Genomic DNA, 26,697 nt, shown 5'->3' with positions numbered 1-26,697 from the left:
TTTCTTTCTCCTGCCGAGCCTTGTTGCCGTTCCTCTTCTCTGATGCAGTAAGTTTTAGTCTTTAGCATCATCAGAGCCCCCCAAACAGGTACAAAGGTGCACTGAAGTATTTCATCATTTAATATTTACTGAGAACTTGCTATGGCCCTTGAGGAAGCCACTCTAACGAATGAGGCAAATGTGGGTTTATAAATTACCACAGTGTGATTGCTGTGGGGACCAGCAGGTCATATTTCACATGCTGTGCTCTCCCTAGTCTGGTGACTTGAATTCTTCACACACGTGTTCAGGGAGCATTTGCTGCCCCCTTGCTGAGGTGACTGCATGGTGCTGTGGAGGCCGACACGCGGGCAAATCTTGAATTTGAGAAGCTTTAACAGCTGAACAAAGTCTACAGAGTAAGCTACAACAGAAGGTAGAAGTGATACATGCCTTAAACCTGTAGAAAAACAAAGGGAAACTAATATTTATTGAGTACTTACTACGTGTCAGGAGTTATTTTAGGTACTGCCATTTGCATTTTCTGAATGCCCCTAACTATGTTTTGAAGTATTTTCCCCTTTGTGCAGAGGAGGAAATTAAAGCTCAGAGGTGATTAGTAAGTTACCGTAGACCTCCCTGTTTCTAAAGCTCGTGTATTTCTGCTATATGTTGCTAAAGAACCATATTCCTAAGGTCCTTTAGCAACATATACAGCAAAATAATAAAGTGAGAAAGAATGTGACCCATTTAGTTACTATCCAGTGTCCCAGTTTTCTCTCAACTTCATTTATCCTTTCCCCCTTGTCTGCTGTAGGTACATATATACCCTGGAACATCCGTAGGGTTTGTCCCTTACCAGTTCTATTATTAATATTCTTATAATTTCAAAAAAGCCCTTTGGATGTGGCTCAGTAACTTCCTCCTGTCTTTCCCCTGTGATTTACCCAATCTCTGCTAACATTAATCATACAGATAATTAATTTGCTGCTTTCACAGGACAATTTTCTATTGGCATGTCATTTTTTTTGTAAAGCGTGTTTTAATAAAACATACACATGTCAGGCACCTTTTCCTGTAACCAGGGCCTTTCACATACTTTTTAACAAGCCTACTAACAACCCTACACATATGGTTTCCTTTAGTGAATAAGAATTTTTGCAGCTTAGCTACATCTAGCCAATATCGCCTAAGTTGTTGGATGTACCCACTAAACAACCCAGACTTTATCCCTCTTACAATTTATCACTTTAAATAAATGCTAGCAAGCTTCACCGCATTGGAAAAGTACTTTGTGTCTGAGACATCCCGGATGTACAGATTTGTCATGCCTGCTTCCTAGGTGTGCCGTCTAAGGCAGTGCCATTCGGCTGACTCACATTCTGTGCGGTGTTTACCCAGTAGTCATCCCTCATGCGGTTCATTAGGTGTTGGGTGATGAGCCAAGCCGCTGTGTTCTCAGTTGGGGCTGGAGCCCGTTTAGTTTGGCGCTGATTTATGGTGTGCGGGGAGGGAGCAGTCCGCAGATCCATCTGAGAAACCCAGTTAGCCAGAGACAAATAGCTGAAAGTTGGCCGGTAGGAGCTGGGAAGGTGGGCTCTTGAGAGAGGGGTCTCCTTTAGAAACATCAGTGTGACTTCAGCATCCTAACTAGGAAGAGCCAGGTTCTGCACTAGAGAATGCTCTCCGGTCTGGTTTGTTGGTATCCCCCCAGGGTCAGGCGTAAGGCATGTTATTGACCTCTTCATGCACTGCATCATCTCCCTGTGCTTTTGGTTCTCACCATTGATAAGCATGCGTGTGGAGCCCACCTGCTTCCCAGGCAGGCAAAGTGAATGTATAAAGTATGGTAGCCTGAGACATTGCTTTTGAAGATATCATGCCAAGAGAGAAAGCATTTATAGCTTTCCTTTTTTCTTTCCCAGGTGAATTTTACACTGAGAAGGGTTTTAAGTATAATATTTCTCTTGCCTTGTGAACTTCCCATCTCTTATTTTCCTTCTCATTCCGTTCACCATGTTGGTTTGGCATCCTTTTTGCTCTTTCTGTCCTTCGGGTGGGCCAGTGAGGAAGAGTCACCTTGATCTTGAAGTTATAGAGAAAATGCCCTGGATCTCATTGGGGTGCTGTCCTTTTGTGGCACACCTGTTCACACACTGCAAGGACTTGGGCTGGTCCTCTAAAACATTTCATTAGGGAGCACTGAGACTTTTAAGAAAATCTAATTCAAAATTATTGAAAGGTCAAATATGTGTTAGGTAAGAGTTTCTATTGCTCACCAACGTGGGTTCCTTCAGAGATGGAGGATGGGTGTCCTTGTGAATCCCAAACTCAACTGGTTGGTTGTGGCTCCATGCAGGAGTCCCTGGTTTATCGGGGGGGGAGAGGGGGGGAGGAAAAAAAAAGTGCCATGATGGATTAGTGATGCCTGCCACTGGCAAGGAATAGAGAAATGAAGGTATATATGCCGTATAATTGCCATCTATGCTGTTTCTTCCCAAGGATCCATCATGAGGGGATGGGACCACATCCAGATGAAAGCACACAGACCAAGTGGATCTCTGTAAACTGGGAACAGCTGCCTTCATCCAGCTGTGAGGGGTGTAGTGTAGGGCAGAGAGGAAAAGGCATTGAGTGGAAAAACACGGAAACCATTTCAGATCTTGGGCACATCAGCTCTAAACCACGTAGTAACTGTCGGGATTTTGCAGAATCAGAGCCTTTAATTGTCTGGGCTTTGTGGCTACAGTGGTAGACAGGTTCTCCTTTAAAGATAATAAATGGCTCGCAGTTACTTTAGCTGAGAAAGTGTGCTGCTGCCCTGGGACAGTAATAACCGACTGTGGCAAAGAGGAGCCTGGGATTTATGAGGTGTCCCAGTTTACAACCACCGGGGAGGAATCCAGCAGAGCGCCGCTGGAGCAATGCGCTAACCAGAGTGCATCCATCACTGCTCCCTCTGCAAGCCCTCTCTCTCCCTCTGCTGAAAATTATCACAGGCATTTGACCCCCGCCATTATAAGACTCCCCAGAAACCATATTTTAACATGTAACTTGAAAATAAAATCTCGTTGACCTTCGGTTTACTGGACTGAGGGGGACATTTTCCAGGTACGAGACACCATAAAATTCACCAGTGATAAAAAGATTAAGATATAGTCTCTTCTTGCAAAGGATTCAAGTGCCTACTGGGCGCCCGCAGTGATTACATAATTTCAGTACCCTGTGAGGAGTGCAGTCGCTGAAGCGATGGGTTAGGAATAGAACTATATCTGTATGCATAAAAATCCGTGCTGCGCTTAATCATCACTTTGTTTTCCCTGTCCTCAAGTTATATTGGCAGCCATGCCCATAAAAGCACTTATTAAGATCTAGTGTTATTGTTTGTTTACAACCTCCTCCCCCTCACTGACCTTGAGCTTCCTGAAGCTGAGCTCTGGGTCTGGCTCTTTGTGTTGCCAGCATCTACCCAGTGATTAGCGCCTATGAGATGCCTGATCAATGTTAGCTGAGCTCAGGCAGGCTTGAATATGTACTTCCTACATACTGAAGGCAATACCAGGCATTGGTAACTTCTTAGATCAAATTTAAAAAATCAAAACATAGTTGCCCTTAAGATAGTCTGTTGATTGTGAGTTGATTTAGAAATTAAAATGCATATCACGATGCCAAATTTCTCAACGCAGAGTTCTCCATTTCAAGTACCACAGTGCTGGTTGGATAACTAATCAATGGCAAAGATTTGGAGGAGAACGGCAAGAACAGTCCTTCCTGGTGTCTATCAGAGTGTAAAGCAGTGGACTCTGCTCAATTTTAAGTTCCAGTCTGTGGCCATCTCCCCGCCCGGTCTGATGCTAAACACTATCACCAACGAGTTCATGGTGGCAGCCCTGTCCTTCTGCAGTGACCTGCTACAACAGTGATTCTAATTTCTCCTGAGTTGTCTTGTCTGGCGGTAGAGCTAATTTCTAGGAGCCAGATCTTGCCTCTCCCACCGAATTCCCCCTGGTCTCGCCTGAGCAGTCTGCATACGACAAGTTTATCCAGTCTCTCTTCCACCGGAGCAGGCTGTCTCATTTCATTTGTCACTATTTAATAGCTTATGCAGAGCATGCTGGGAGACCTAAATGTGTGGCTTTAGGGTTTCCCCTTCCATGTGAAACAGTAGACATTTCATGTATTTCTTAATAGTGACTAATTTTAGAGTAATTTGAGGCTGTGCTCACTGATATTTTTCTGTCCAGTTTCCTTTTAGTTCAATTGTTCACTCTACAAATATGTAGGACTGGTATTAAATGCTGGGCACAGAGAGATGAATTGGGTAAAATCCCACCATCCATAGAGGTTGAGACACACTGGGAGAGATAAAATGTGAGCAGATAGTTACATTCACTGGTTTTTGCCAAGTCTTACCAATGACGGCCTGAGATGGGGCATTGAGTGGATCTCAGCCTTGTTGGTAAACAGCCTGCAGTGTTGAAGGAAATCTGTGATTGTCATTCACCCATCCACAGGGACAGTAGGGAACTTTGAATCCTTCAGCTCCATATTTTTTGGCATCATGATTGCGTCTCTTAAAAAACAGAAGACCTTTCAGGCTGTCACTTCTCCAGTGACATTCCTCCCCTGCTTTTGGGGAGCTCCCCCAAGAGTCAGTCCATCCCCCCCTCCACCCCACGTGGTCAGCCATAGCTGCAGGAGGACAGCATCTCCATGATGACCCCAATTTGGGGGACTTGCTCAGCAAGAAGCTCCTTCTTTTTAACTTCCAGAGAATTTGCGAAGGACATTGCTTTCCTTGTCCATGCTTGGCAAAGTATGGCTAAGTTTTATGAACTAGCTTTAGCAAACCAACAGTAGCCATTTATATTAAACATTTGTAGCCATTTCTCCCAATCCTATGGAGCCCTATCAGAAGAGTTTTCCAACTTCTTTGCAAGAAAACCAGCCCTGTGTGTCTCTGCCTCTCTCACCACACATGCTCACATATTTGGATTGATTTGCTTAACCTGTTGATTATTCCAAGCTGTGGATTAAATGCCTGCCACTAGTGTGATTTGCCCAGACTTTGCTTGCTGGAGTCCAGCTTCTTCAGACAGTGAGAGAAGGCGCTTCCTATGGTTGCCCAGGGCCTTCAATGAACTCACCAGTGAGTCTAGGCTGCTGGCTGTGTTAGGCTTCCTGTTTTGAGGGGGAAGGAAGCTTGGTCAGACAGCTCTTGGCCTCTCCCCTCAAGGGCGGACTGCAGAGAGAGGGTAGTGAGCCCAAACCTCACCTTTCCCAACTCCTCTCCGGGCCTGCCCTCCCTGTGGATGCTGAAGACAGTGAGAGGGATGTTGTCTCCACACCCATTGATCTCAGCAGTCCTGGCCCTAATTGATTTTAAGATGAATTGCTGGGAGATAGGTTTTTGGGCTTTTTATTGGCCATAAAGATGCCTTGAACCTTAAATTAAAATGCCTGGTGAGGAGCAGGCAGCTATTGCAGGCTGCAGAGAGAAGGCAGCGAGCCCAAACCTCACCTTTCCCATCTCTCTGGACCTGACCTCCCCACGGATGCTGAAGGCAGCCACTTTCCCGCCACCTCGGCAGAGCTGAGTCACTGCAGCAGGCACCAGATGGCCCTTAAAGCAGTCTGGCCTCCTCTGCTCTGTGCCACCCGGCCCACAATAAATACAGAAGACTTAGCTCCTGCTCCTCCGGCCCACGGAGCCCTTTCCTTTTTCTCTCCTTTTCATTTAACGCCCTGGACACCACTCAGCAAAATCTCTCCCTTACAGGGACTGGCCTTGGCAGTTGACACCCCAACTGTGGCAAGACTACAAAGTAAAGCCATCTTTAGTTTCCAGAAGCTGTCCTAATTTTTTTAAAATACTTTTATTGATTTCAGAGAGGACAGGAGAGGGAGCAAGAGATAGAAACATCAATGATGAGAGAGAATCATTGACTGGCTGCCTCTTGCACGCCCCCTACTGGGGAGCAAGCCCATAGCCTGGGCACGTGCTCTGACCGGGAATCCAACTATGACCTCCTGGTCTATAGGTGGACATTTAACCACTGAGTCACACCAACCAGGCAAGTTGTCCTAATTTTTGAGTCCTCTGGGAGAGAAGCGGGTGGGGATGCTAACAGCTGCACCTGGGACAATAACTGTCCCCGGCAGATGCGTCATCAGTTTTCACCTGAACTTCTACTTGTGCTGGGCAAGGCTCATCTCCCCACTCCTAGCCTCGGAGAGTAGCCCCCCAAGTACTCCCTGCCTCCGGAAAGTGATCCTGCCTATTCATGAGCACCCGGGCTTTTTCTTCCCAGGCCCACTCTCCAGGCGGGATCCCTCCTGTTGTGGTCCTCAGGAGCTGTCAGTCATGCTGGTTTGTGTAAGGAACATTCCTGGGAAGAAAAATGGCCCAGTGCTGGAGCCCAGCAGTGAAATCTCTCCCGCAGGCCTCATCTCTAAGCTGGGCTGGGCTGGTATCTGTCTTCCCGGGACAGCCTTTCTTCCGCATTAGGAAGACAAATCTGCTTCCTGGGCACCACGGATTGGGTCCATGAAATCCCCGTTAATGGATATGCTCAGTAGTGGCTGCTGCGGTGGCTTCTCCAGACCCTCCACTCAGCTTCAGACTACCCTTTGTGAGGGAGGGAAGCCCAGCGACCACTGGAGCCCTCAGACCCCACCTGGAGGCTTTGTAAACCGCTCAGATGACTCTGTAATGACGTGCTTGTTTGTTCTAGAGATGCTGAGTGGGAGCCAAGGCATCTTTGGCATCGAATGTATCAATCATTATTACAGTCTGGAAAATTCTCTATTAAGCACTATGGTCAACAAATAAGAAACAGTTCCTTCTCTCTGGGGGTTTACAACTGAGGGAGGATGACAAGTACGCTAATAACGATCCTGACTTCTCTCTAGTGATGTGACAAGAGTCTCTGAGGTGCTCAGTCACTGAGGGTTCAGAGGTGCTGCTGGACGTTGGCTGAGATTGGGGATTCTCCCACTTGAGCACACATCCGAATCCCCCAGACAGGCTGTTGAAACACAGATGTGGAGGCTGCCTGTATGCACTCTACACTGTTCTTTATAAGGCACTTGAGCATTTTGACCAATGCCCCCCTGACCAGCATGCTTGATGCTATTGAGGGATCCCCGCACTTACACCTTTCACCTTGTCTTCTAACAAGACCAGAGGTTTTCTCCTTTTAAAGCACAAGGTCCTGTGGGACTCTGGCTCCCTTTGTAACATGTGACATTAGCTCAGAGATCACGTGCTCGGAGAACCCCAGAAACGCACCACAGGCTCCGCGGAGATGCTGATGAAATGATCAGTCAGTTCCAACAGTGAGTGCAAAGCTTAAAAGCACGGCTTCTTTGATGTCTGTGGCGAGGCACAGGCTATACTAAGACCTTTCAAATTCATTGATTTGCTGTTGCCTCTGCAACATCGTCGGTCCATGGGCTTTGCAAACAATGATAAAAGGTCTGGTATTTTCCAAAGAGGACAGAGTTCAGGACGGTGGGTGTGAGAGTCTTGGTTTACTAGCACATCACACATGTAGAGCATTAGCAGAGGTCTCATGCCATTAACTGTAGCTCTTGTAGAAGATGCTTCGCAAAGGAAGAGAAGAATGTTTGACCTAGATAACTGTCTGGTCTTCTTAAAACATCAGTGACATCTCTTGCCGGGGTCATTTTCCTTGGCACAGCGAGCGACCATAGAGCTTCTTGGGGCCACAGCCAAGCAGAGCTGTGAATAAAGTAGATGAAGCCAGTCTTGCTTCTAGCAAACCTCCGTTCTGTGCTGCACACTCACCACTGGCATCCCTTCCCCGGGATCCTCTCCACCTGCTCTGAGGAAACGGTCTCTATTGTCTTCAAACTGAAGTATAGGAGATTGTGGGGAACTTAAAGGATTGCCCCACTTACGGATCCTTGCACATAGCAGTGATCAAAGCGTAAAGCTAGAGGAAGAACGTTCTTACAGTGGATTTTAAGCACAGGCTATAAGTAGGAGCTGCCTGGGGGATTATCATCATTTCCATGCAAAGAGACAACCATGAGAATAGAACGATGGTTTTCTAAAGTTATTTCTCACTGCAGTGGCAGTGCTCTTTCTGCCCAGCTTCCTTCTAGTTCTCCTGAATCTGGGCAACCACAGCCACACGAGCTTGTGTCCTCTTGGCCTTCGTTGTATTTGTAGGGACTTCCTGTTGCAAGTGATAAGAATCCTGTTCAAACCACCCAATGCCATATATAAGGGAACATATATAAAAGAGGGTTGGACCAATGTTGTGGGTGAATATGGCTTCGCTGTTATGAACACTCCTACACGCACGTCTGCCTTTCCTCAGGCTGATTCTCTTGACAGCCATCATTATCTCCTGCTGTCCCGCAGATTAAGGGACACCTAGTTCTTAATTCGAGGGAAAAGAGCTTTCCTCAACTCCGCCTCCAGCCCCAGCAGAAAAGCCCGAGGAAGGATGCTGATTGGTCAGTGATGGGACCATGGTGGCTGGTGGGCGGTGGTCTGGTGATTGTCTTTTCTGTGACAGTCCCTAAGGGAACACATTCAGTAGGGGTCACCTGGCAATTTGAGCTTCCATTTCCATCTGGAAATGTGGGAAGTGGAGGTTTCTTGAAAGCTCTCCCCACTGTAACCTGGTTCTATTTAAAAATCACTCTTTTGTTTCTGGTATCCTAAACACTGGATCTTTACTTCCGTGATATGTCCCACCTCCCACCAGGAGGTCAGATGACATTGGGAGACGATCATCATGTCCTTGGCCCAACTCTGAGTTTTTCTGGACAGGAAAAGGGGCGGCGCCCGAAGTGCTCTGCACAGGCAATAGCCAAGAGTCATAGATCAGCCTGGAGTAGATAGCTCACCATATAAAGCGCATGATCTAAGATGGTCAGAATTTCAGATTTTGTGACGTGTCCCAAAGTTAGCGTTTTGCTTGAGTGGAAAAAAAAAAAAAAAAAAAAAGAAGAAGGAAAGAAGCCTATTGGTGGGAGGTCAGCTGGAAGTGTTCTCATGTCCTTGTGTTGGGGACCTGACAAGATGATTATGTAAATGGTTCCGGTTCACATGCAGCCCTGGTTCGACATGGCTAATGTGTAGACGTGTCCAGATGATTCATCTGTTTCCACATCGTTGGACATTCATTCTTCCTGAGAAACTAGATGATGTATTTTCCCCTCCCAAAGCCTCCCCACCTTCAGAGTGTGCCCATTGGTCTGTCTTGTCCATCACACCCTCTCTCCTGCAATGAGCTGTGCCCGTGTCTGACTCACTGGTTAGACCAGGAGTTCACAGAAGCAGGGGCCATACTCTAGTCACCTTTGAATTCCCAGTGGAGATGCACAACAGGACTCAGTAATGTCTATGGTATTGGCTTCAGAAATAATGCTGCTCAAGAACATTTCTGTGAAGAGTTTCTATCAATTCCGTTCAACTCATGTACGCTGTTGATCAGCTGTGTTGGGCTCAAGTTGTCTTCTGTAGCTTCCTGGGGTTTCTGCCATTAGGTTCATTCTGGGGATAAGATATCCCTCTCAGAAAGCCGCTGTGGAAATGCCTGTGGCCCTGTGGCCTTCTTTCTCACTATGGCCTCGGACTCCTGAAGACCATAAGGGCAGATGAGGGCTGATAGCACTGCAAAATTGTTTGGGTTTTTTAATTCTTTTAGATACCTATGATTCATCTTTCCCTCAGTAGAGCCCTTTGCAGTTGACAAGGGATTCCTGGGAGGGGGGGAGGGGAGAGGCATGTTAGCAATGGGTATGCAGATGGTGAAAGACCCCTGCGTTAGGGGTCGCATGGGCCTGTGGGCATACTTTGGCCTGATGAGTGATAGGTTTTGGTGTCGCTGCTAAGGAAGATTCACTTTCCTGCTCTGCCTCCCAGTGCCCCTTACCCCCCTTCAGACCACTGGACGGCCTGTGCGTGAATAGGAGAGACGTACCCTTAAAGCTAGCGGCCAGCTACCACTGCACCATTTCAGAGGGGTGGTGCGAGGAGCTGTCAGTGTTGGGAGTGCATGTGAGCTTCCCGCTGTGTGCTGACAGGGTGATGTTGCCATCGCCTAGCAGCCGGGCAGACTGGAAGTTCTGGCTTGCCACAGTATCCGCGTGCTGTAAATGGTCACCTCTGTGACGAGAAGACTTCATGTAGGTGGCACCTTGGTGGGACTGTCAGTGGCAGTGACAGGGTCATCATCATACATGAGTTAGTGAATGAACAGTGAGCATCAGGGTGGGCTGGGGTCGCATTTATAGTGACAGAGGGTAAGCACTACCCCAGGATGTTTCACGTGATGAAGTGTGTGCTGCGTCCACCATATTGGGCTGTTGGTGTCTTAGAATGCAGCTAGGTATGTGCGACCTTGGACAAGTCCTTGGCCTTTCTCCCTGTCGGTTTCTTTGCCTTTAAAATAGCGGAAATAACACCTCCTCTCACTGAGGCGGTGAGTAGCACAGTGCCTGGCACGGAATCTAGCACGCAGTGGGCCTGCACTTGGGATTTTCTCTTTTATGAAGTTATGCAGCCGCCCCCGGGCAGCAGGATGGTGGAGTATGGACCAGCCTGGGTCCGAATCCCAGTGCACCCACCTCCCAACCAGCTGTATGGTTTTGAACCAGTCACTTCATGTTTCTTTTGAAGCCTCCGTTTGTTTATATGTTAATGCAATCATGATAATAACTAGCTCCTGGACCTTAGTGGATTTAAAGAGGGAATATATATATAAAGCACCTACCACCATATACGACGTATAGCAGTTCCCTTATCCACAGTAACAGTTGTTCTCAGCTGAAATGGAGAGAAAAAAAAAAAAAAGCAGCCCATCCCTGCAGACTGTGCCTGTGTGTCTGCTGGCCTTGCCCGCCACGTGCCTCCTGAGGAAGCTGACTCCACGTGAACAGCGGCAGTGGGTAACTGGGCCATGGCCTCTGAGTGGGCCGGTCTGTCCTGAGGCACACACTACCAGGTGTGATTACCTCTCTTTCTGTTGAGGCTTCTGGTAAGATATGTCTATTCTAATATAATAGATCTCAAAGAGGCATTTGTACGATCCAAACGCATCATCTGTCTGAACACTCAGGCCTTCACTAATGGGGATCACATCTGGGAGGGGTGGGGTGGTGAGGATCTGTTCATACTCACTTGAGTTGATGCCATCTGAACTCCCAGCTCACTGTGTCTCCGCGACTTTCTCCTGGAGAAAAATAATGTGCGTGCAGACGTCTGGCTGTTGCTTGGGCCTCATGCATTCTTGACTGTGCGCTGTGTATAGTGTTGGTGCAGTAGCAGCCACATCGTGTCTGGATCAGTGAAATGCTCCTCCCACACCAAGCCTCTTCCCCCGGCTTCGGCCCATCTCCGCCCCGTGGCTCCAATGATACGGAAGAGAATGGGAGCTGTGCTCAGTGGGAGTTGATTCTGGAAAAGCGTGCTCACGGTGCGGCTGAGAGTGCACGCAAATGGGTGCACAGAGGAAGGGAGCTGTCAGCTGAGACTTTTCTGAACGGACAAGATCAACCCCAGAGCATCATGGTCTTCCTTTAACCTCCAGGTAATGCAGGTGGTGAAGGAGCAGGTGATGAGAGCTCTTACAACCAAGCCTAGCTCCCTGGACCAGTTCAAGAGCAAACTGCAGAACCTGAGCTACACTGAGATCCTGAAAATCCGCCAGTCCGAGAGGATGAACCAGGAGGACTTCCAGTCTCGCCCGATTTTGTAAGTGACCCACCACCTCCACCTCCCCCCACCCCTCCACCTCCTCCAGGGCTCTGACGGGCCACTTCTAGGGTGAAAGTCTCTCACAGCCCGGCTGTGCTGGGAGCTCTTTGTGGGAGGCCAACGAGAGATGTTCCGAAAGATCTCAGTTCAGCCGTGGAGTCGGAGCAGCCCCCTGGGCTGAGCGGGAGGTGGGCAGGTGCTGGTCGAAGGATCTAAAGCAGGAAGTGGCCCGGTGATGGGTGGGCCTCTGAGGATGTGTAGCTGAAACATTGGGGACCTTTCCTACCACTGGGAGCAAACTTGGTTGCCCATGAAGCTACGTTCTTTGGAGGTGCCTTTGAGGGGCAAGATGGCTGGCCCAGCCAGAGTGAGGCCGGGCTATTAAGGCAATGTCACTCCAGCAGCGCGGGTGGGAGGGACGGGAGCCCGAGCGGCGCGATGCACCTCCTCCCTGCCTATTGGCGCCCTCGGCATCACTTCACATTTCTCTTGTGACTGAGACAGAGAGGCCGGGCCCCCTTCACAGTTCTGGGCATCCAAGCCCACCAGCTGCAGTCGCTTCGTGTCAGGGGCCTCCGTCTGTAAGATGTGCTGAAGCTTGGATGCAAAGGCTGTCGGGTTCCCATTTTCCAGTGACAGAAACGAAAGCAAAGCATGGTTCCGAGTTTGCCCAGACTCGGTGTTTGCTGTGGAATAGTCATCAGGCCGTGGCCGGTGTCCCTGTTGGGTCAGATCACAAATGTCGTCCCTGAGACCGACTTGGGGCGAGGGGGGATGTGACCAGGGATTTCTATGCCCAGCAAAGCTGCGCGCTTTTTGCAGAAGTTTATGTGTGTCTGTAAAACAAGAGGAGAAATTTCTCGGGACCCTGTGGTCTGGAAACCATCGCTCAGGTGGCCAGTGCTTTGTGGATTCTGTAAATGCCAGAGGAGCCATAGTGTTACTGTAACAGATACACCTTCACAGATGAGTCTCCAAAGCCCAGCTTGGGGGGCATTGGGATGTTCATGAAAAGATGCTGCTGCATCCCTTCTCCCGCCTTCCTTACCCCCTCCTGCCCCCCCCCCGCCCACAGAGCCCTGCCCCCAGGCCCTGTGAAACGTGTGTGTTTTCACAGGGAGCTCAAGGAGAAGATCCAGCCAGAAATCTTGGAGCTGATCAAGCAGCAGCGCCTGAACCGCCTGGTGGAAGGGACCTGCTTCCGGAAACTCAACTCCAGGCGGAGGCAAGGTACGGTGCCTGGGGCTGCTCCGCCCGGGACCTGCCCAGGGAGGCCCAGGGCTTGGGCTGGTTTAGGGGAGGCCATGCAGCCCAGACCTCAGACAGGAATCACAGTCCCTGTGAGTTCTGATGCCCTGTGCACCCCAAGGAGAGCCGAAGTCCAGGATTCCAGAGGATCTGGGGAGCTGAAGAGCCTTCTGGGCCACGTAATGCCATGAGTTTGTTGTGGTTCATGTGTTGATTGAGACGTTACCATGTGCCGGCTGTGGTGTAACTTACATTCATGAGTTTCATCCTCACAGTGAGGAGGTGAAGGAGCTCCAGGTCCCCTGAGGACCTGAGCCAGCCCCAAACTCGTCTCAGCCTGGATGCTGAGGACAGACCATAAACGAGAGCCGCCTTTGGCCAAGTTCATTAACATTCAGTGACATGTACAGATTCTTTTTCTCCCCTTGGCGGAGCAGACACAGAGTATTCCCATCCTCGCGGAAGGTCTGTCTCACATGACTGCAGGAATTAGGATCCTGGTGGTGATTAGCTCCATAAGGAGCCACGTGACTCCGAGAGCAGCTTTAATCAGCCCCAGAGACCTGCTTCCCAGGCTTGTGTTTGAAACCAGCTTTTCCCTCTGATCCTCCAGAGAGATGGAGATGGAGATGGAGATGAGATAGGGATAGAGATAGAGATAGAGACAGGGATGAGGGGGAGAGAGGGAGAGGGAGAGGGAGAGGGAGAGGGAGAGGGAGAGGGAGAGGGAGAGGGAGAGAGAGAGAGAATTGTCTCCATGTTTTAGTGTTGGAGTCTGGGGAATGAAGAGGTGGCTATTAAGGTACTGAATTCCCAGGTGACTGGGAGGCCTCTAGTGACTCCTGTTGTCCCTGTAAATGCTAGTAAGAAACCTTTGGCAGAGTTCTCGCTGCTGCTTCTCGTTGCCTTCAGTGACACAGAGGGACTGAGGGACTGGTAACATCAGGCTGGGTTTTGAAAAGAACACACACATTTTTCTTACCATCAGAAGCTGCAGATCAAGTTGCCGCTGGCGGCTGCCGCTGACACTGTCCCCCACAAGTGGGCGCTGCGCAGGTCGGAGCTGGTGCCTCTGCCTTTCCTTAGAGCCGCCCTACCTTCCAGGCACCCCCCCACCCCGCCCCCCCCCGTGGTTTTCCAGGCCACAGTCTTCCAGAGCACAGGACCCAGCCGTTACCCTGCGGCAGACCCTGGTGGAGGACCAGCAAGTGATTCTCAGGAGTCAAAGCACCTCCAAGCCTTTCAGTCCCCTTGCCATCCATCCGTTCGACTTGCTCTCCGATGCGGGGCAGGCACCTCGCTAACAGCAGTGACGCACGGTGCTTTCTGCCCCCTGCCCCCCCCCCCCACACACACACACACACATCTTAGTGGTAGACAGAGAGGAGCTTACAGAGGCAAGAGAAGGGCTGGGCTGCGGGTTAGCAGTGAGCCTCCGGCCAGAGGAAATCCAGCAGCCGGACTGCAGCTATTGCTAAGGTCAAGCTCGACAGCTTCTGCATGTTCTTGGAACAAACATCGACGGCAGCTTTGCGAGGAAGGTGGTTGTCTTGCCTCCCAGAGCTGATAAACAGCGTCTTCTCTAGCGGTTTCTGAACGGAAGAAGCGTTGCCGCAGGGACCTGCTCTGTTCCTGCTTTTCCCTGCCGTGGCTCCCTGTCCTGCTTCTCAGCGGGGAACGGATGTTCCCACCGCCCTCCCACTCACCATCAGGAACTTAGGGTCCGTTCCTTCCTGAAGCATCCAGATCAGAGGACAGGAGTGTCCTCCAGGCGGTGATGTCGGGAGACGGGGTTTTGTCGGAGCTGCGGGGAACCCGGCCCCTTACCTGGGCCTCTTTGTGTCTCCTCCTCAGACAAGTTCTGGTATTGCCGGCTGTCCCCCAACCACAAGGTCCTGCACTACGGAGACCTGGAGGAGAGCCCCCAGGGGGAGGTGCCCCACGACTCCCTGCAGGACAAGCGTAAGTGCCCTCCAAGGGCGGCTGGGGCGGGTGCTTGCCTGTTTCCTGGTCACTAAACACCGTGCAGAAAAGCTGGCCGTCCACCCACATACCCACCGTGGAACCAGTCAGGTCTTCCATTACTGTCCAGTGCCACCGCCCTGCCTTGAGACCAAGGGGGATATTGCCTCCCGCCCCTGACGTTAATCAGTGCTGGACATTGAGGTACCGATGCAGCCCAGTGTCACAGAATCCTCTTCCTCCAGAGCATGGTGAGGATGGGGAGACTCCGTGGCTGTCTCCATCCCCAAAGGGTTAGGAAATCAGATACTTGTAACATGTTTGTTTTGTTCGACAGGCAATAGGGCCCTTAAAAACCCCTGTCTCCCTCCATCCCCTTGCCCCACATCCCGCACCAGGCTGACAGGCCTCATCACCCCACGAACACTAGGCTGCATTGCTGCTCAGCCCCCGGCCCTCCGTGCCTCCCTGTGAGGGAATCTAGGCCATCGCTCTGCACGCCCACATCAAAGAGGCCGGAGGAGGAGGCGCCCCACACGCACAAGGTGATGAAGCCGGTTACAGGAGACAGAGGAGCAGCTGAGACAGCAAAGCCAAGTGGCCGGGGGTCCATGATGCACGGTGAAAACTCCCGTCCCCGGTCTACAGACAGAATGAACTTTGATTATTGATCCTGAAAACAGCTCCAAATAACACTTCTTGGGGGCTTACTATTTGGCAGGCATGGTGCTGAGAACTTTACATAAATGGCCCTCCTGACAACCTGCGAGGGAGACCCCATTGCCTGTGTGTTACAGATAAGGAAACGGGGCACAGGAAAATTAGGGGGCCTGTTCAGGTCACACGGCTAATAAAAGGCAGACGAAGATCCGAGTGCCATCATCCAACACCCTGGCCCAGCCGATGCCCACCTTTCTGATGCCTGGATTACAAGCCTCGGTGACTGCGGCTCCAGCATCAGCCCAACCCCCTGAGATGGGTGATGGCATCGGTTCACATTCACATTGCCACGAGGATGCTTAGGCTCCCAGGCATCAGCCCAAAGTGGGAGCCATTGGGATGTCTAGATTTCACACCCAGGCTCTGCGAGTCCACAGGCATAGCCTTTCTACCACTCCATGCTGCCGCTTAGAGCTTAGAGACCAGGTCCTTTACCGGCTGCACTGGGCCCAGCCAGTCCGTCCTCCTCCGTGTCCACCGTAAGGCTGTGTCCACCAAGTGCTCAGCTCACCAGCTACTCCCTTGGTGGTTTCTGCCTCCACCGGCGCCCCGTGGGGAACACTAACACTGTTTTTAACTTGGTGGCCATATTTACTTGTGCAATGGTGCTTTTGTTTGAAGTCACCATTGAAGTTCCTCCTAACGGTGTTAGCACTCACAGCCTTTGCTGAACACATCTGAAGTGATGACCACATCAGGGCTGTTCTCGGTGTGAGGAGGTGCTGACACTTTCCAAACATGGGGAGAAGTCATGGCCCACCAAGGGAGCATGGAGGGGAAGCGAGGGGAATCATCCCAGCTCTGATTCCCACCGGCTATGTGACTTCACATCTTTATTTCTTTACCGAGTCTCCGTCTTCCCCTTTTTGCAATGTGGGTGTTGAATTAGATCATCTCAATCCAGCGCAAAGTGAAGAGAGCATAGAAGCCAATGCCCCAAGGATTTAGAGTTGAGGGTAGGGTGCCAGTAGTGACCATCCTGTCCTCATATCTCTTGGCCCCACTTCTCTTGGTAGCCCCCTCTTCCCCCCAAAAAAAGACCTCATAGAAACTCTTGCCTGGCTCTGACCTCATCCAGAGCCCTCTGCTGCCCTCTTAGAGTGCAGGTGCCCGAGCCGTGACTGGTTCTGCTCATGGCAATAGCGGGCCTAATTCTCCAGTGCCTCAGAGGCACCGAGGCAGAGAACAAGCTTTAAAAGCCACGTGTCTTTTTACAATTAGTGTTTTCCTCTCAGCCGTAATCCTGTCACAGGCAGCGTGTCTCCTTGACAGGGACAGTGCCTGTAGGAAACAGGAAGTCTGTCCTACCACGAGCAATGAGGGAGCGTGCCTTCCTCCCTGAGCCTTCTCCTGAGACCCTAAGGCTTCTCCCACTCAGCCTTCATGGGCATCCTGTCCCCATCCACATGGTGGGTTCTCAAAGCCACAGGCAGCTTACTATTTATAGATTGGAGACTCTCTAGCTCACTGGCCACGTTGCAGATTATGCAACAAGAGACTTTCCAGTCTGAGGTGCCCATGACTCATGTGCCATCGGACGCTCGAGAAGGTTTTCTGAATCGGTGTGTTCTTTGTGTCAAATCCACTTCAGTGGTGGCTTCTCCATTGAACAGTAAACCAAATGCCCTCCCCTGTGGGATCATGAATAGGATCCATGCAGGCCACCTAGAGGAACAGGGCTGATGGCCGGTTATGAAGGTGGATTTGAGGAGGGCTGAAGTTTGCGGTTGTAGTCAGCAGTGTGTCTGAAAATCACAGGGACCGACTACAGGAAAAGCTGATGCGAGGGAGAGAGGCAGAGGCAGGAGCAGGCTTCAGGGTGAAGGGTTATGCCATTCAGGATAGGCTGCACTGCTACGCTCTGCTGCAGCAACAAACAGCCCCAAATCTCAGTGGCTCAGGACAGTTAGCATCCGTGCCTCCCTTCCCACATTACGTAACTGACATGGGTCACTTACTCGAGGGGAATCATCCCAGCTCTGATCCCCACCGGCTATGTGACTTCACATCTTTATTTCTTTGCCATAAGTCTCCGTCTTCCCCTTGGCTGCTTGGCCACCCATAGCCGTGCCATCTGGATGGAACATCTGAGAGAGGCTGGTGGGCATGGACTTTTCCTTCCTCCTTCAGTGAAAGAGACTGGCCATTTCCTCTCACACTTCAATGGCCAGAACTAACCACATGGCCCCAAAGGTTGCTGGGAAGTGTAGTCCGCCATATGCCTGGAAAGAAAGGAAAGCCAGATATTAGTGAGTGCAAGTTGGGGTATAGAATCAGGACTGCACGATGAAGGAGCAGACATCGTGGGGCGATGGCTGGGGGGATGCAGAGGTTCCCCAGAGGATTCGTGGTGGCCCCAATCTTCTCTAGGGCTGGAGATAGCTCGTCAGCAGATTTGCACAAAGTTCTGAGCTGTTTCAGGGTACCTGGAAGATATTAGCTTCTAAGAGGTTTTCCTGTTGCATCATTTTGAAAGTCTATATATGTTGTAATTCTATCGTCTCTAAGTATGACCCTCACAACTCAATTCCCCAGTAAAAGCATGTGAACTTTAATTGTGAAATTTCTCATCATCTTCTCTATTAAGGGAATGATTACTAAGGAGATTACTGGTTGATTACTTAGGAATTCAGTACTCAAAGCGTCCTCAGATTCGAAGTAAGACATCTCTTATGGGACAAAAGATTAGCAATTGGAAAGGGACAAGTGACTTCGAATTTTTTTTAAGGTTCCAAACCTCTCTCCCCCCTCCGTTCCCCCTTCCTACTTCCTTCCTCCTTCCCCCCCTCTTTTAACAGAACAAACGTTTTAGAGGCAATCATCTCTCCATCTCTTTATCTCCTTCCGAGTCCTGAGTAAGACACGAGATAGCATCTTTTCATCTCGCTGCACGAGAAATGCCAGCTACCATTTCCCTATCAGAAAAGAACATCCCCTTCCTTGCAGTTGAGTGTCATTGTCTGGGAAACAGGGATAATGGACCCTGCCTTGAAGAACTGTTGTGGGAAGGATGAGCTGGGGACAGGGAGAATGACAGTGAGGGCCCAGGACTATTTAGTCAAATAAATGTTTTATGAGAGGGCTGCTTTTCCTCATACCCCAAACTCAGAGACTAAATAGAAGCAGATAGTTCAGCAAGAGACCCTGACATCCTCGAAGCACTTGGCCTTGCTTTTGACACAGTGTCTTCCACAATGCCAGTAGTAGCACCACTATTGCTGTTGGCACCACTGCTTCCTCTAATCCTGTCACTGTCACATGACTGCGGTGGGATTTTTTTTTTTTTAGGTATTTGTCTTGATGAACTAAATTCTGCTTATTTTTCTCCCCAGGATGCTTTTTGCCAGACTATAAGGACATATATCAGTTTCCAAGCCCTGGGCACTGCCTGACTTCTCTTCCTCTTTGTACCTCTTCTTCCTCCTTGCTGTGGTTTCTGGGCCGCTGGGCTGGCAGGCGCCGTGCTTAGTCCTGCTTCTCTGCTGGCACCTCTGCTTTTACACGGTGGCATCACTCTCATTTCTTTTATGAATTGCAGTGCCGGTGGCAGACATCAAAGCGGTGGTGACAGGGAAGGACTGCCCTCATATGAAAGAGAAAGGTGCCCTTAAACAAAACAAGGTATGGCTTCCACATTATTGCATGTAGTTCTATCTGAGCAATACACCAGCCATGGACCCAGCCTTTGTTCTTTGTCTGCAGTGCGCATGTGCCTGCATGCCTGCATGCGTCTGTGTGTGTGTGTGTCTCTGTGTGTGTGTCTGTGTGTGTGTGTGTGTGTGTGTGTGTGTGTGTGGTTGCGGTTGGGCACCTTCCTTCTTTCCTGATTTCTTTTACATATATAGCTTATTTCCCTTCCCACCAATCATGTTAAATCTGTTCTCTCCCTCCCTGTGTGTAGCCCTAGGACTTGTCCTCTCACTATTGTCCCTGGCTTCTGTCCTTGTCTGCTCACACACCCCACCCCCTCTTCCCTGGGCCTCTCCTAACCTCCCATTGATATTTATATTATCCCCTTACCCAAAGCCACTCCCCAATCTCTTCCATTTTCTCCTGTTGTTATCACCTTAGTAGCTGTGCTGGGGTCTCAGGGAAGCCTGGGGAAGACAGAAACCAAACGACTCAGAAAATTGTAGAAAATGTTTGAGGCCTGACCTCCTGCTGGATGGTGGAGTGCTGTGAAGTAGGCCAAACCCAGCTTCAAGCAGACACTTTTCCAGAGCTGGATGTCACTTCAGTCCCGTTCACATTACAACAGTTTCCACCCGCCCTCCGAGTTGACCAGCTGGCTGTTCCCCAGGACAGCTCACAGCCGTGCCAGAGTATGCCAGGGGCATTATCTGGAAAGATTCAAGATTTCCTTTGCCCCAGTTTGGAGATATTTGATCTTGGAGGGGCCACAAGGAAGGCCATTCTTTGTTTATACCTCTTGGCATCTTGTGAATGTATTGATAGTACCCCTCCATGAATGAAATCACCCAGATCTATCAGGGTGCTCCCGCCACCTTGGTACCAAAATTATCATATAGGTCAATATGTTGCTCTTCAACTGTTCACGTTTGGTATCTATGTGGACTATAAACATGATACGCATTTTACTTATCAGTCAGGATTGAAGTGAATAATCCCTGCTCTGTAATGTCTAACACGAAAAGACAATGGGGAATCCCAGTCTGCATTGGATGACACTATCTATGATTGAGGAAAAACAAAAGCACACACACACACACACACACACACACCCCAAGTTCACCAAGTTCTATCCTCAAGGTCATTGCTGGCCAAAGTGGCCAAAAAGGCGAGTCACACCCCCCCCCCCCCAAAAAAAAAAAAAATACACAGCCAACAATGTGTACTGAAAATACCTTGTGTACATCCCTGCTCTTGTGTCCATTCAGTCCTTTATTTGGCCCTGGAAGATGACAGCCCCAAAACCAAGGCGCCATCATGCCCAGAATTCCTCTGAGCATCCCCTGACCCAACGTGCCTCGTCCCTGGTTCCAGGGCCGGAGGGTAGAGCGCAAGGTCAGAGGCCCTGGGCAAGGGGGATCTTCAGGTCCCCAGAACCCATCCTCCTGGCCTCCCGCTGCACGGTGAGGGGCCTGGCGAACCAATGGGACAAAGGATGGCCACGAGCTGCTCCTGGACATCAGTTCTCACTGAGTTAAATTCACTGAATTAAATTCTCAGGTGGGAGCTCAGATGGCTGAGTGCCATGGGGTGTGACAAATAGGCCCTGAGGGGGACACTGCCCGGATCCATGACAGCGTACCCCACCTCCTGGCGCCTCTCTCCCTCCAGAAGGTCTGGACAGGTGGCAGCTCCTGGAGTGTTAGCCCGAGAGGTGTCATTGCTCCCTACCATGCAGCTGCCCTGCACCACGTGCGGAAGCGCTGACCTCCACTGACAGCTCAATGACAGCAAGCCAGAGCCATCAATAAAACTCATTATAAGTGATCGCAGCCTCTGAGACAGGCATGGGCTCCGAGAATTAATTCCTCCCCCGTCCTCCCTCCCAGGCAGCTTCGGAGAAATTAGAGCGGGGACTGGCATGCTCCCAGATTTCATGTTTCCTGATGTTTGTCAGGGATCTGGGTCATGGCAGCGCCCCTCATGCACATCCTCACGGGTGCATGCCTCGGGAGGGCCAAGATCCACATCTGCAGCCCCCCGCCAGTGACTGCTTCTCTTGTAAGGCTGCACCGTGCCGCTGAGCAGACCAGTAGGATGCTCACTGCCCTCAGTATCGTACAGGGCAGACAACGTGAGAAGTGCATGTTAACATCCACATCAGACAGGACATGGAGTGTCTCTCCCCAGCCCACTCGGCCACAGTGAAATGACCGTGTCCTTGGCCCTTTGTGTCTGGCTCCTCCTGTCTGCACTCAGTAGACACTCACCAATGAATGGACCCAGCTCTTCTGACACTGGGCCCAGGCTCCCGTTGGCTGCTACGGCATAAAGCTTAGGGTTGGGTAGCCTTTGCTCTGCAGTAGTGCAAAGATCAAGGGAAACATGGTCCCTAAAGATAACAGTTCACCCAAAGCGTCATTCCCTACCGTGTTTTAGGACGTAACACCCCTATGAGCACCTGTCCGATTGAGGTGCTCACAGGGAGAACGGCCCTTCGTGCTGCCAACGAGGAGGGGTTACAGGTTTGGGTTTACACCCGGGAAGAGCGATGCTGAAGAGAGAGCCACAGCTGTGGGTGCACGGCCCTGAGCACTCATCGGGCCGCCACTTCTCAGGACACACCGGGAGCCCTGCTCCGTGTCCCGTCTGCAAAGAGAACGTGCCTTCCCCTGAACGGTGTTTCTCCGTCTCTCGCAGGAGGTGCTTGAACTCGCTTTCTCCATCCTGTACGACTCCAACTGCCAACTGAACTTCATCGCTCCTGACAAGCATGAGGTGAGGATCCGGGCGGGGTGAGCTGATGACAAAATGCCATACTTTCTCCAGAAAAACAAGCAGGAGGGAAATAGGGGGAAGAAAGAAATTTCATAAAAAAAAAAAAAAAAAGCAGCACAATCATGAGCAAAGGAGCATCTTGTAGACTCTGGATAGAAGGGAAACCTCCGGAAAACCTGCCAGCTTCTCCCTAGCTTGGTTGGAGTCCATGGAAAGCAGAAGAGTCTGCAGATGCCTCAGGTTCTGCCAGGGCCTCGCTGCGACCCCAGGAGAGGGCCGCTGGGAGTTACATGGAATACTTCCTGTTTGTCAGGATTTTCCCAAGACAAACCTGTCTGTATTCCGTAAAATACTATATACACCCTGCCCGGCCAGCTTGGCTCAGTCCGTGACCTATGAACCAGGAGGTCACGGTTTGATTCCCGACCAGGGCACATGCCTGGGTTGTGGGCTTAGTCCCCAGTGTGGGGTGGGCAAGAGGCAGCCAATCAATGATTCTCTGTCATCATTGAGGTTTCTATTTCTCCCTCTCCCTTCCTCTCCGAAATTAACAGAAATATATATATATAAAATAAAATACTATATACACCCAAAACTAACATAAAATAATATTGAAAAATAAAATTTAGAAACACAGTTGATAAGGGAGGTTTTCTTTAAGTTCTTTGAGAGGTTTAGGGCTGTCTCCACTGCTGGGATGTATTTCTGAGATGCTTTTGTTCCTTTCTGACATCCTGGTACATGTGTGATTTGTTTCTCTTCTTGAGGCACGCTGTCAGCTATATTTGAAATATTTAGCATGAAGCTAGGAAGAGAAAGTACAGCGATGGTTGATTTAACTTCTTCTCTTGTAAGCTCGAACCAGCCTCATGCTGGAGACTTATTTTTAGAGGCACCATTCAGATTGGTTGGGCGTGGGGCCGCATAAGCAGCTCAGAAGGGAAGGACGCGTCCGTAAAAGCCCGCTGTGTCCCCGGGCCCTCCAGGAGCCCCGCTCCTTTGGAAGTTATTCAGAAGCTGCTTCCACTGTTTGAAGCTTTGGAATAAAAATGTACATCCCAGAGCGAGAGGAGAGATTAGATGCAAATCCCGCATTTAGAATGGTGCCTGCGTTTCATTCTGGGCTGCTTGACATTTCGTGTGCAGAAGGCTCTGGCTTTGTCCTCGTCATCCTGAAAATAGGCCTGCGTCCCACTGCTTCCCTCCTGAAGTGAAGCTGTGGTTGTGAGCGGGCCGCGGCATCCCCGCGGTAACCTGGAATAGGGGACCGGGGTGCCCTGTACGCAGGGGAGGCTTCCCCTGAGCCCTCGTGCCCACCGCTCAGGTTGGGCCACCGGGTCCGGTGTGTCTGCCCGGGCTGCCTGCTCCCTCGTTTGCGTGGCACCCTCACGCCGTAAGGTAGAAACGGTGGTCACGGTCACCGCACCCTCTTACCAGGGAGGAGAGCCTCTTCCCCAGGGAGCGCCTCGACAGCAGGAAAGACCTGGTCGTTGTAAATGCTCGTGCTTTCGCCTTCCTCTCACTTGACTCTCATCTAACATCCCAAAGCGCAAGCCACTAGTGTCCCCATTCGTGAAGGAGGGAAACGAGGCGCAGAGGTTAGGACACGTGTCCCTGGTCAAACAGGTCGGAAGCGATGAGCTGGTATTGGAGCCGGGGGGGGGGGGGGGGGGGGGCGCGGGAGAGGAGGGGGCCCTGTTTCCTCCGAAAACCCCTGCTCTGTGACTCCTGCTCTGGGTGGCTGGGCAGAGAGAAAGAAAGAGGGTGAGGGTCTATGCATTCGCTCCCAGAGCTTGTCACCGTGGTTGGCCATTCCCATTGCTTTCCGGAGGCCGCTGGGGGCTAGGTACCATCCACGAGACCTCCTCACAGGCTGGGCCACGAGGTGCAAGTGTGTGGCCTCCCGCAGTGGGCTATTGCTTCCTGGACTCCGCCCCGTCCCTTGGGAGCCACCCTGGCCCACTAGTCCTGTCCAGTTTGACGTGCTTCAGTACCTCTGTACGCAGTCAGAGGTGGGAGCGGAAGTGCCAGCTGTCTGCAGCTTTGTGTGTGTCTTAGAGCGCTGAGCACCGGGCCTGGCAGTGGAGTAGTTTGTGTTAGCTATTGCTGCTGCCCTCGGCATCTTCAGTGCTTGTCATTGTCCCCTCCTCTCCCGCCAGTACTGCATCTGGACGGACGGGCTGAACGCCCTGCTGGGGAAGGACATGCTGAGCGACCTGACGCGGAACGACCTGGACACGCTGCTCAGCATGGAGATCAAGCTCCGCCTGCTGGACCTGGAGAACATTCAGATCCCCGACGCGCCCCCGCCCATCCCCAAGGAGCCCAGCAACTATGACTTTGTCTACGACTGCAACTGAGGCGGCCGGCCCAGCCCCCGCCCCACAACGGGAAACGCGGCCAGCAGGAGAGAAGAGGGAGCTCGGGCCATGCCGTGGGATCCGTGTGGCAAAGGGAAGCGTGGCCCGCACTTCCTCCGGCCTCGCCTTCAGTCCCGCCGTCCTCCTGCCCCCACCTGGCATCTAGCTCAGCGCCCTGATTGTGTTTCTAGACGCCGTTGCTTTAGGTCACCTCCCGCTGCTGCAGCCTCTGGTGGGACCAGAGCAAGCCCGCCACCAGTAAGAGAGCCATAGGGCCCTCCATCCTCACCCCGGCAGGCATGCCCTCCCCTCCTGGCGTCTGAGGGCCAGCAGCTCCTGACTGCCCCCAGCCAGCCCGCCAGACCTAGCCGGGGGCCCATGCAAGGCTTGTGTCTTGAAGAAACAGTCCAACTACTTGAGAAGACCCAACACCGCCTCCTCATCCCCTTCTCCAGAGTGCGCTCACACCGCCCACGCTGTATGAACTGAGATCCGCTTTCACATCCGCTCCCTCCTCCGTCCAGGCCTTTGCCTTGTCCTGTTCCTCCAAGAGCAGCAGCCGCCGCCTCATCCTAGTTCCCACTGGCCTTGGGTCCCCAGATACAGTCCCCAGGTCCCAGGCCCACGCCACGTCTGCACTGTGACCTTGACCAGCCTCCTCTCCTCACCAGCTAGTCTTGGGTCTCCCCATGCCCCAGCCACACCTGCCTTCTCCGTGTCCACACGCCCTCCCGGCCCCTTAGCTGAAAGCACAAAAGGTGAAGTCAGTTGTCATGCTCCATCTCTAACAGCGACGCCCCACAGGCCTCTGCGACAGACGGCTCCTGCTTGCGTGTCTGGTGTCACCTTCTCCTGGGGGGGCGCGGTCGGGTCCTGCTGTCACAGGGGTTCCACGAGATGGTCGCGGTGTCGGACATCACGTTTACATCACTGTAGCTACTACAGGTGTTGACAGTTTGCAAAGGTTTGGGTCGGCTGGTTGTTACTTTTGTTTTGTTTTGCTTTGTTTTTGTACAAAAGAGTCTAACATTTTTTTGCCAAACAGATATATATTTAATGAAAAGAAGAGATACATAAATGTGTGTACTTTCCAGCCTTTTTAATTATTTTCATCCTGAACATCTTCCTGAGAATAACATTCCCTGAGACACGCTGTGGAATAAAATTAATGGTGATGAGTTGGAGAGCTGGCGTGTTGATGTGGTGACATGTGTTCTTGCTGTTCAGTTGTCAGGGTCGCCCGGGAGCCCGTCAGAAACGCAGCCCCTGCGGCCCCATCCCAGACCCCAGAATCGGGGGTTCGTGTGCATATTCACTCTGAGGGGCACTGGCTCAGGGGCCTTGGGAGCTTCGCTCCGTCACCGTAGGGCCTGAGCGTCAGTAAAGGGTATTCCTTCTACGAGGACCATCTCGGCTCAGGAGAACGGCAGGCCCACTGTGTGGATATGTGACTGTTCATTTGACCCTGTGGCCTCCTGCCCGTGGCACTCTCTTACCCCACCTTCCCCTGTGGTCGTGCTGGACATCGAACAACTGGGCCAGACCCTGGGTGTTACCGGGAAACCCAGGGTCAGGGGTCCAGCCTGCAGGAGAAGAGCTAAACATGGAAACTGAGTCAACTTGCAGGAGTTGGGCGCCACCCGCAGGCAAGCTGGAGCAAGGTGGGAGCTGAGGGGTACTCCCTGTAGCGCAGGGAATGGTGGGAAATCTCTGTAACTGGCTTGTATGGGGTCCCTGTGTGGTCCTGGCTGCCACTGCCTGACCACCTGGTGGCGGGCAGTGAGCTCAATGTCCCCGTTCATGACACCATTTCCCTCTCCAGGACGCTGCTCGTCTTACCCATTCCACAGGTGAGAAGTTAAAAGCTCAGCATTCAGGTGGCTCTCCAAGGTCACACCGTAAGGAAGGATGGGATCTGGGCCTGAGGAGACCTTTCTCTGACTCCCTGGCCAACACTGACCCAGAGGATCATCTCAATCCGGGGGAGCAGCCATCTCATGTTGCTAGTGGATTCCGTCATCTCCAAAAACATGCTTCTCCGTGAGCCCTGTGGCTGTGCCCCGTAGCCAGCCTTCTCCGGTCCTTAGTCCCTGCCGTGGCCCTGCCCATGTTCCCGTGCTGGGCCTCACACCTGAGCCAGTCCCCTCGGCTGGACCGTCTCAGTTCTAGCTTTTCCTCCCAGATCCTTAAGGCCTCCTCCTGGTCATCATGTCTAAGAGAACCCTGCCCTCAGAGTGCCCTGCAACCCTGGTCGATCTACCGGGAGTCGTCCAGCCTCTCGTG

General features: G+C 51.5%; 1 protein-coding gene and 1 long non-coding RNA gene across 5 annotated transcripts in view; one reads left to right on the top strand and one right to left on the bottom strand.

Moving 5' to 3' along the window:
* ELMO1 (engulfment and cell motility 1) overlaps window positions 1–25,600 on the top strand; it is a 274,563-nt gene extending 248,963 nt beyond the window's left edge. For 3 of the 4 annotated variants that reach the window (XM_036453746.2, XM_036453745.2, XM_045587194.1), the window contains 6 exons: window positions 11,550–11,713; window positions 12,834–12,946; window positions 14,819–14,926; window positions 19,185–19,267; window positions 21,977–22,054; window positions 24,214–25,600. In XM_036453746.2, the coding sequence (XP_036309639.1) occupies window positions 11,550–11,713; window positions 12,834–12,946; window positions 14,819–14,926; window positions 19,185–19,267; window positions 21,977–22,054; window positions 24,214–24,414 (747 nt within the window). In that variant the 3' untranslated portion in view covers window positions 24,415–25,600. Of the gene's footprint in view, window positions 1–603; window positions 609–5,177; window positions 5,186–11,549; window positions 11,714–12,833; window positions 12,947–14,818; window positions 14,927–19,184; window positions 19,268–21,976; window positions 22,055–24,213 lie in introns of all 4 variants that reach the window. The other variant, XM_036453747.2, reaches the window with a different exon arrangement.
* Window positions 10–24,581, bottom strand: LOC123653018. The gene is made up of 4 exons (XR_006742644.1): window positions 24,441–24,581; window positions 11,723–11,735; window positions 9,894–9,907; window positions 10–19 (listed from the first exon to the last, which is right to left on the bottom strand). It is a non-coding gene; the product is annotated as an uncharacterized LOC123653018 (long non-coding RNA).
* Window positions 25,601–26,697: the final 1,097 nt, after the last annotated feature.

Source organism: Pipistrellus kuhlii, unplaced genomic scaffold, assembly GCF_014108245.1.
Source record: "Pipistrellus kuhlii isolate mPipKuh1 unplaced genomic scaffold, mPipKuh1.p scaffold_m20_p_26, whole genome shotgun sequence".
In the NCBI taxonomy this organism is placed as follows: domain Eukaryota; kingdom Metazoa; phylum Chordata; class Mammalia; order Chiroptera; family Vespertilionidae; genus Pipistrellus; species Pipistrellus kuhlii.
This window is presented reverse-complemented; position numbering and strand designations above follow the sequence as displayed.